The sequence below is a fragment of the Salvia hispanica genome, chromosome 5 (assembly GCF_023119035.1).
Source record: "Salvia hispanica cultivar TCC Black 2014 chromosome 5, UniMelb_Shisp_WGS_1.0, whole genome shotgun sequence".
NCBI classification, from domain to species: Eukaryota; Viridiplantae; Streptophyta; class Magnoliopsida; order Lamiales; family Lamiaceae; genus Salvia; species Salvia hispanica.
The window spans coordinates 4,331,782-4,341,216 of NC_062969.1; the positions used below are offsets into that span (position 1 = coordinate 4,331,782).

At 36.7% G+C, this 9,435-nt stretch overlaps 2 protein-coding genes and 1 long non-coding RNA gene across 3 annotated transcripts; all 3 read right to left on the bottom strand.

The window, feature by feature from the left end:
- Positions 1–571: 571 nt before the first annotated feature.
- Positions 572–1,977, bottom strand: LOC125189251 (5-OH-xanthotoxin synthase-like). The gene is made up of 2 exons (XM_048086545.1): positions 1,405–1,977; positions 572–1,318 (listed from the first exon to the last, which is right to left on the bottom strand). Exons 1-2 carry the CDS (start codon positions 1,975–1,977, stop codon positions 728–730), a joined length of 1,164 nt encoding a protein of 387 aa, XP_047942502.1. The 3' UTR covers positions 572–727.
- Positions 1,978–2,772: 795 nt separating this feature from the next.
- LOC125186549 lies at positions 2,773–4,666 on the bottom strand. The gene is made up of 2 exons (XR_007170465.1): positions 4,544–4,666; positions 2,773–3,006 (listed from the first exon to the last, which is right to left on the bottom strand). It is a non-coding gene; the product is annotated as an uncharacterized LOC125186549 (long non-coding RNA).
- A 2,019-nt stretch (positions 4,667–6,685) lies between these two features.
- LOC125190920 (aluminum-activated malate transporter 9-like) lies at positions 6,686–8,976 on the bottom strand. The gene is made up of 6 exons (XM_048088342.1): positions 8,672–8,976; positions 8,472–8,609; positions 7,905–8,174; positions 7,697–7,824; positions 7,470–7,616; positions 6,686–7,388 (listed from the first exon to the last, which is right to left on the bottom strand). Exons 1-6 carry the CDS (start codon positions 8,967–8,969, stop codon positions 6,780–6,782), a joined length of 1,590 nt encoding a protein of 529 aa, XP_047944299.1. The 5' UTR covers positions 8,970–8,976; the 3' UTR covers positions 6,686–6,779.
- Between the last annotated feature and the right edge of the window lie 459 nt (positions 8,977–9,435).

The window sequence follows — 9,435 nt, forward strand, 5'->3', positions numbered from 1 at the left end:
CATTCAAGAAATATTTTGGGTTTTCTTCCCCTATGATAATTAAATGTTTTTACGTAAAATGAATGATTGTTATGTCATGTTTTGGATTTTGTGGAATACCTATCTACCTTGGCTTTTTGTTGGTTGCCTGGATTGCTAGATGTTTAATCGAATTCAGGTCTGAGTATGGGCCGCAAACTCTGCTTAGGCTAGTGTACACCATATGGGGACCGTGAGCTACTTGTCTTGTACCGAATGAGTCATGTCTTCACACGTGATATCATTTTGAATAATGTTACTTTTGGTTTTGAGATACATTGAACTCACTACTCTGATTCAAGAAAAAAGGCGTGGTTAATAGATCTCATTATCATTATGTAAGTACTTCCTCCGTCCCTCCGTCCCATAATAGATGTCACATTTTCCTTTTTAGTTTGTCCCACAAAAGATGTCCATTTCCATTTTTAGAAAAAAATTTCTCTCATATTAATATAAAAATTATATTTTCTTTCTCCATCTAACACACAAAACAAAATCTTCAAAAATCTCATGTCGTCTTACAAGTGTGACATCTTTTATGGGACAGAGGGAGTATAATATTTCAAAATATTGTCTTATGGATTCATTTTGCTAGAATCCTTTATTTGCATAGATGATTTATAATATTTCAAAAATACTCTCTCGCGGTGGATTCATTTAGTTAGAATCCCTTATTTACAGAGATCATTACTTTCTAAAACACTAAACTTTATATGACAACCGTGGCAACAAGACAAAGATCGATCTTCTTATGCAGTGCTGATCCAGGCTTAGCATCCAAATCAATATCCTCTTCCTTCATTCCAACCGGCAATTCCCAATTAAATTTGTATACAAAATTTGCTATCGCAAGTTCCACCTCGACCATCGCCATTCCCATTCCCGGACACCCTCTCCGCCCGAATCCAAACGCTACCAACTCCGGAGTCTGACCCTCCAAGAACCTCTCCGGCAAGAATTCATCTGCGTTTTCCCACGCGGCAGGATCTCTTCCAATAGCCCAAAGATTCATATACACCATAGTTTCACCATCTATTTCATAACCATTTACAGTACACTTATTAGTAGTCTTTCTTGGCACTGCTAGCGGACCTGGTGGATACAATCTCAAAGCCTCTTTTATAACTGCCCTCAAATATGGAAGTTTCTCTATGTCTTGTTTATCGATCATATCTTTCTTTCCGGCCAACCGTCTTATCTCCTCTTGCAACTTCTTCATCACCAAAGGCTTTTTCATCAACGCCGTCATTGTCCACACTATAGCATTTCCTACAGTGTCGCTGCCTCCCATTACCATATCCTACGAACAAACTCGTAATTAATCACCTAAGCAATTGTTTCTCAACTTATTATATCAAGATGTAATTTCAATATAAAATTCATTACCACTAGTACACCTTTGATGTGGTTTAATGTAAGAGGAATGGAAGAGGATCCATTTTCTTTAATCTTTAACAAACTATCGATGAAGTCACCTTCCATGGATTTAGGCCTATTTGGATTCATATGCTCTTCAATGACTTCTTGACAAAATGAATCCAGGCTGTGAAAAACCCTATCAAGCGCTGCAGCCATTCCAGAGAGGCTATCAATCCATCGAAACCAAGGCAAGTAATCCTCCACAAAAAAGCCCGAATACATGATCTGAGTTTTCCTAAGAAGATCGTTGAAACGATCACCTCCATGAATCCCAAACACAAGTCTGACCATGATATTACCTATAAGCGACTCCGTCGTCTCACTGAAATTGACGATAGTGGAAGAAGAGGCATCTCTAGCAATCTTCTCCATAATATTTCTCACTTCATCTCTGAAAATGGGGTAAGATGATTGAACTTGCTTCGGGCTGAAGAGATGGAGGGTGGAGATCTTCCTCAACTCCCTCCATGTGTCGTTGTAGTCCGAAAATCCGACGTCTATGCCGTTATACGACAGCTTATTCATGGCGACAGGAATCATATCCGACCTAAATAAACCGAATTACAAATTTACATTCTTTAGTGTTATTATGGCAATTATGAGTAGGTGAAAAGTTGTAAATTCTATATAGATTCATTTAGTATACTTTCTTACCATATTTTCTTAGCTTACCCCTATCATATAGATCTTTGTACTAAAACTTGTTACGATTATATCAAAAACAAGTCCACGGCCATAGCTAAGAGAAAAAAGTAAATATATTGCATAATTTCCATGCCTCTTTGTAATTAATGATAATAATATTTACTATAGAGCTATTAAATAATTACGGCTCCAAATCATACTTGTTAGGCCATTATAATTTTACAAAAGAAACTTAGTCTCATAAAATTATCTAAAAAAACCTTGGTCAATTTATTTGTTTCAATAACATTAAACACAAGTTGCTTGGGGTAGCTAAGATTAAAATAAATGCAAATAGATTTCCCAATTCCCACGTTTCTATAACTAATGATAGTGACAATTAGTATAGAGCTTTTAAATAATTGCGGCTCAAAAATCCACTTCCTTTATCTTATTATAATAATACAATCTGCGAAAATATGTATCCTATTTATGAGAGTTAAACCCATCCTAGACAAAAAAGAGACTTCTTGCATGTACTTAATTTATAATTGAGGACTTGCATTAAATAAAGATTGATAATAGTATAGAAGTTTGATTCACTATTTTTGTCACGCCCGCATTTTCTAAGCATGGAAAATACGGTTGATCGCGACTATGGAAGAGTTAAAGAAGAGGGGAAGAAAAGAGAAAGAACAAAATATACACGACTAAAACAAAAGATTAACCAAAAAACTTAAAACAAACGTCAAATACTGTCTCAACAATACTAACTTCGAATAATAAGACCCAACGATAAAACAGTCAAAGGAATTTAGAATTTTAGCGGAAGCGTCAAGACATGGAAAAATGCCGAGTATGAAGAACCGACAAATCCAACAACTAAATAAGACATAATTTTCCAATGACTCTGCTCAGCATCCATCACATTCATCGCCGCTCAATCTGCACATTAAAAAAACAATATGCAGGGTTGAGTATATGATGCACTCAGTGGACACATGCCAAAATACAGTTTGTCAAGCCATAAACGAGTGATCTTGGGGGTTTTAATTAAAAGAACCCAAGTACACTAAAAATATATTTTCCGTAAAGTTCGGTTGCACAACCATTTTCCATCCACATCCACCATCATCATACCATATCTGAACATACATGACCAGGAACGTGACCACAAACCAAATCACTAGACCGCCCAACTCCAAAGAGATAGCACACGATCTACGGGATGTACACTAGGCCGAGCAGAGTTTGCAGCCCTACTGGTTACCGAATTCGATTAAACATACATGGCATAACCACTTCAGATAGATTCATTCAAACACAAAATATGGCAAGACAAACATTTCCACCTCCTTTCACACAAAAAGTATTTAAGACATAATCCTTATTTAAAAAGAGAGTATACCTCAGTCGCTTAACTCCTCAGTAGAATTATTCTTCGTTAAAACCAATTCATCAATCAAAACACAAAAATCCCAAAGCATACTTTAAAAAAAAAAAACTAATCATCCAGCATTTAATATTATTTAAACCTAAAGGAAAAGTCAATAAAATACTCCCAACCAAAACACACGTACATACACTTAATCCTAAAGGAAAAGTCAATAAAATATACTTCCAACCAAAACACACGTACGGTACATACTCCCTACTCAACTCCATACACCATACTGCCAACCCACTCAAACAATTAAGCTGGCTCACTTCTAAACAAAAGCCCCGTAGGCCTATTAAACAAAAAAAAAATTTAATTAGAGGCCCAAAATTTGTAAGTAAATTAAATGGCCAAGCCATTAAACAAATGAACTAAAATATACTCCCAGCCATCATCAACGTATCTCTCTCCCTTTTCATTTTAAACAAAGCAATAAGGAGGAGGTTCATATGAGCTGGCAGTTAGATAGAGTTAGTTGTTAGTTAGAAGAGAGCTGATCGTGTGTGATCAACTCTCATGCACCGTGTGTAGCTATCTTTCTCAAAAAATAAATAAATAAATAGCTAGCTATCTTTTCTGTAACTTTTCAACTTGCGATAAATGAGAAATATCTTCTCTTGCATTTCTTCTCTATATTGAGAATTGATATCTTTCTTTCATGCTCCTTCCTCCATCCAACATAATTTGACTCAATATTCTATTTTGGATCGTTCCATATAATTTGATACACTTCATTTTTATTATTTTTGGTAGTGGACCACATATTGCACTGACTCATTCCTACTCACATTTTATTATAAAATAATACTTTAAAAGTAGGACCCACATCCCACCAACTTTTTCAACTCACTTTCCATTAGATTTCTTAAAATCTGTGTCGGGTCAAAGTGTCCCAAATTATGTGGAACGGAGGGAGTATATGTTTCCTTTCCATTTTCTATACTCTCTCAGTTCTCCCCTTTCAACAACTGTGATATCAAGAATTTGAATTGTGGGATCAAAAAAATATGGAGGTTCCTATTCATGGAATTGAGGAGAATTTACCTTTGTGTGGAAGAGAAGGAAACTGCACAGAAATTGTGAAACGGCAGATGCTAACCGATGAGTTTGTAGGGACGGATGTATAATGTAGAGATTTGATTTGTTTGTTGGAGAGATTTTTGGGAGTGGAGGTATTGGTGAAGAAACCGTGTAGATATTGGGATTAGGAGAGGAAATTGACTGATAAGATAAATAGGTGAATTAAGAATAAATTGCTAGAATAAGAATAGCTTAATTGAAATACTAGAACAAGATAGATAAAAGTGATAGGCCAAATATTTAACTTAGAGAGTGATTAAATTGTGGTGTTATATTTTAGTACTTTGGTGTTAGGCCCAAGTACTTGTAGACGGACGTCCCAATTTAACCAACAATAAATCAAGCATTCACTATTTTCAAACGCAACCAATTAATAAAGACGGTATTTTACTCAAGGTCTATCATCCGTTCGTACTCAAAATAAAAATCTTAACATAAAAAAGTAATAATAAAGCGGGCATTACAATTTTATTAGCATTACAAATACTTGCAAGTATAACAAGGTAATTGTAGTATAGCCAAAAGATAAGCACACTGTTATCAAAGTGAAGGAAAACTATCACAAATTGGCTATCAAATAGTAAGCTTCTATCACTATTTGGAAACACAAAAGGGTTTGTTGATTTAATCGCCAAACAAAGTACTAGTAAATTTTAGTGCTTAAAGAGAATAGTAAACAATCGTAGTGTATTTGAGAAGACAGATGGAAACAAGGGATGCACTTTCTCAATTATAGTTTACACAAAATGCTGTGACAAAACCTATAACACTGTTCATACTTAATTAGAGCGAGTCACATAAGTATTGCTCATGCAGTACAAAGTAGATTAAACACTAAGGTTGTCGGGCTTAGATTATTAACTCCAAACAGAACTATTGCACCTTCAATAAGTTATCACTCTCAATTAACAATACATTTTTAGGGGAAATTAATTGTAGTGTTAGCTAAATACGTCTAACATGCAAATCCTCCATAAGTAACTTTAAATGCCAAGAGTTCATCATAAAATGTGTCACTCAAACATGAAGCATTATCGAACAATTTAAAATAAAGTAAACAAGAACAAACGGATACCAATAGCAGGAATTATATAAACCAAAATACTACTTCCTCCGTCCACGAAAAATAGTCTGATTTTGCCATTTTTGGATGTCTACAAAAATTAGTCCGATATCTTAAAATGAAAAGTTTCTCTCTCATTTTTTTCCACTTTTTCTCCCACCTATCATACTTTACCTGTTTTTCTCATGTCTCTTTTATCCTACTTTTTCCATTTTTTTATCCCACGTCTCTTTTTCTCCCCTCTTTTTCTCACATCTCTTACTTTACCGATTTTTCATTAAAACTCATGTCGTCAACAAATAGACAAATTTTTATGGACGAGGAAGTAGTTACTAGCACACTACTCACACACAAATATACTAACCTCATAGTTTGTAAAAATATAGAAAATATAAAAATAATAAAGACAAAACCCAAGGAAAGAATCTTGTATCTTTTATCTCCTCTTGAATCCAAGCTTCAAACTCCAAGTGTGGTGGAATGATGTAGACCGATGGAGAGGAACTCTCAAATTATTTCTTAAATATATAAGAATGCAACAAAAGGTTCTTTGATGACGCTTTAGTGGGTATTTATAGTCTTCGAATCGTGCTCCTTCATATGGTATATCTTCTATCCCAACAAGGTAAGTTTCTGAGAGAAAATAAGTTAAATTATGCGCCATCCGATCTTAGGTTACAGTGGGCCGCTGCCAAGTCGCTGATCTCTTGGGACAATGGAAAGTCGTTGGTCGTGTCTTCTTTCAGGCGTGAATTCCGAGGTGGACCGCTGCTTCATTGGTCGTAGATGGGCTCCGCCGTTGGCTGGCTCTTTTTTCCGGACTTCTGGTTTTAACCTTTTTTAGTCTTTTGAGGCTAATTTGCACATTTCTCATAAATCACGTTAAAATACCAAAATATATAAAATGTGCAGTAAACAGACATGCAATGTTTTGACACTCAAAACAGACTAAAGTAATCTTATAACTGTGCAAAATCCGACCATATCAATATTTATGCATTTTTATTCTTATTATTAAACTATATATCCCTTTCAATCTCCAATCTTGACTATATATTTCAGAACTCCCAAATCCCACGCAGCAACTAACTTACTAAAGTTCAAATATTTGCAATTAAACTATACAATGAAAAATCATCACTTGTAACTCAAACATCTCACTAGCCTTGTCCAAAGGCCTCCCCTTTCTGTTAGAACAACAACATCAGGATCCATGAACTCTGCCTCCTCACTTAGCTCCTCAAAGCAGTCCACCACAATCTGCAGCCTCGCCACGAACTCAATCAACAGCGAGGCGAACGTGGCAAGTGACAAGGCGCTCGCGCTCTTACAAGTCTTGGCCTCGCCATCTCCAATCACTACCGCTCCATCACCTTCCAAACAAAATGAGGAAGGCCATGGCACGAGCCTCCTCACATTCCGCGTCAGAGGCTTTTGTATATAAATCGAAGTTTCACTCAAAGACTTTTGGCAAAGATGGTGTTGTGGAAGATCATCAAGTTCTTCTAGATCCTTCCTGTGGCTGCCAACCTCCCAGCTCTCGGAGTTCACTAGAAGGAATGATCTCTGGTCTATCTTCTTCTGCAGCTGCTCAGCCGCCTCGTGCACTTGTTCTAGAATGTTCTTGACTGCTCCTAGCTTCTCCATCTTCTCTATCTTGCTTCCTAACTCGAGCAGAACTCTTGATCCCTCGGCACTCACCTGCTGGAGCTCGCTTAAGAACACCCTCCTTTTATCCGGTGGCGCCTGAGATCATGAAAAATTATAGTAACAGGCTTACAATGTTGAAACATAACAACAAAAGCAACCGAAAAAAGAGTTACATACCTGAATTTCTGACATAATGCATCCATGGAGTGCCATCACAGTGTAAGCACAGTGCCTAACCGCATTGCTCGTCTTCACATACATCCTCCACGGATAGTGAAGCTTTCTGTAGCGGCCATGAGGCGGCTCCCATATTGCAAACCCGAACTGCATATGTTTTGGACTTATGTTACCATCTTGAGACACTAATTCATGAACAAAGTTTTAAAAAAACATAACATTTTTACCAAGCTTTGCTCTCTGCTTGCAGATTCTATGACTGATTTGTAGCCAATCTGATCACTGGATGCTTGAGCCATGAAGCGGCTGCTCGTTCTTTCGTAGTTGACACTCCTCAAGTAGCCATTCACACAACCTGATTAACAGTTCAAATAAAAAGAAAATGTGAACTTTTTGGGAAAGAATGTGTTTTTTTGGTATGAAATAGATATTGACCTTCCAAAGATGTGGCAAGCTCGTTGAAATTATTCACCACGAGGCGATGCAGATCGTCTCCAGACCAGATAGGGTAGACACAGATGTTAATGGTGAAGCAGATGCAAGCACCAAGAGCAATCAGAACCAATCTAGTTAGAATTGCCAACACATAGCCCCTATTTCTGTTCCCAGCCACCATTAAGATACAGAACGTGAGCACAAAAACGCGGTATCCATAGTCGTACGGTGCCATAGTAGGGTAAAGCCTCAAGTACGACCCACAACAGCCTGCAAACCATTATCAAACAGAGTAAAAAACCAGTATTATATGAAACAGTGAAATCTTGATTAATCCCATTTCTTGAAACGAAGTGAAAACCAGTTTCATAAGCCTATTCAAATTCATTTAACAGACAAAACAAAATCTTGATTAATCCCGTTTGTGAAACAGAGTGAAAAGCAGTTTCCTAAACCTATTTAACCTCATTTTAACTCACAAAATGAAATCTTGATTAGTCCCATTTCTTGAAACAGAGTGAAAACCAGTCTCATAAAAATGAAATCTGGACATTTCTTGAAACTGACCAATGATGAAGAAACTTATAACAATCACAATCTTTTCCCCTGGTCCAGCCAAGACTGACAGCCCTGCAAATAAAAAGGCCAGCATTCCCGCGAAAAAGGTGCCTAAACCGCGGTTGAATCCCTTGATGAACGTCGCCCCTACAAAACATAACAAGCATTAGTGTTGGGTTTATCAAACAAGAAAACACGGTGTGGCGTACCTATACTGAACTCGAACATCACAACGACGGTTAGGATAGCCCAGATTGAATACTGGGACGCATCTTTAATAGGCATTTCCCAAAATAAAAGCAATGAAACAAGAGCCAATGCAGAGCCCATCTTGAGAGCATACACCACTTTTCTTGGATCCTTTCGCCCCATCTCCACCGCATTCTTGGCGTAATCGCAAGAATTGCACCACAACTGCTTCAATATGTTGCGCACTGAGGAGAGACATGAGCTGCGGCTAGTCTCCTCATCAATGCTACCTAATGAAAGCAGGCTATCTTTGCTCATGTTTGCTTATCTTTGGAGATTGATTATCATTCTTGAGAGAAACAAGACATTATATAGGGATTTAAACGTCATATTTAATAACTGTGAACTGACTTCTTCACTGTGACTATGACAAATTTTAGGCGTGGGATCAAATGTGGAGCTCTATCATCACTCCAAAGAGTTGCACGATTTAAATTAAAATAAGTCGTAACTTAGGTACCATTTATTTGTAAACGTCATAATTGACTGATAAATCATTAACATTTAATGAATTGTGTCAATATTTCAGGATGAATTTTTTATCATGATTGAAATTTACATGCTGTTTAATCCTAAGTGGACTTAATATAATCTTGGGTGGTTTGTGAGGGTGATGTCAATCAAATAAGCATATGTTTTCGGATTCACAATTATGAATTATTTGTGAAGTGTTCAACTAGCTATTATTCTGCAATTCCAAAAAAACGTTCAGTACAATTAGAGT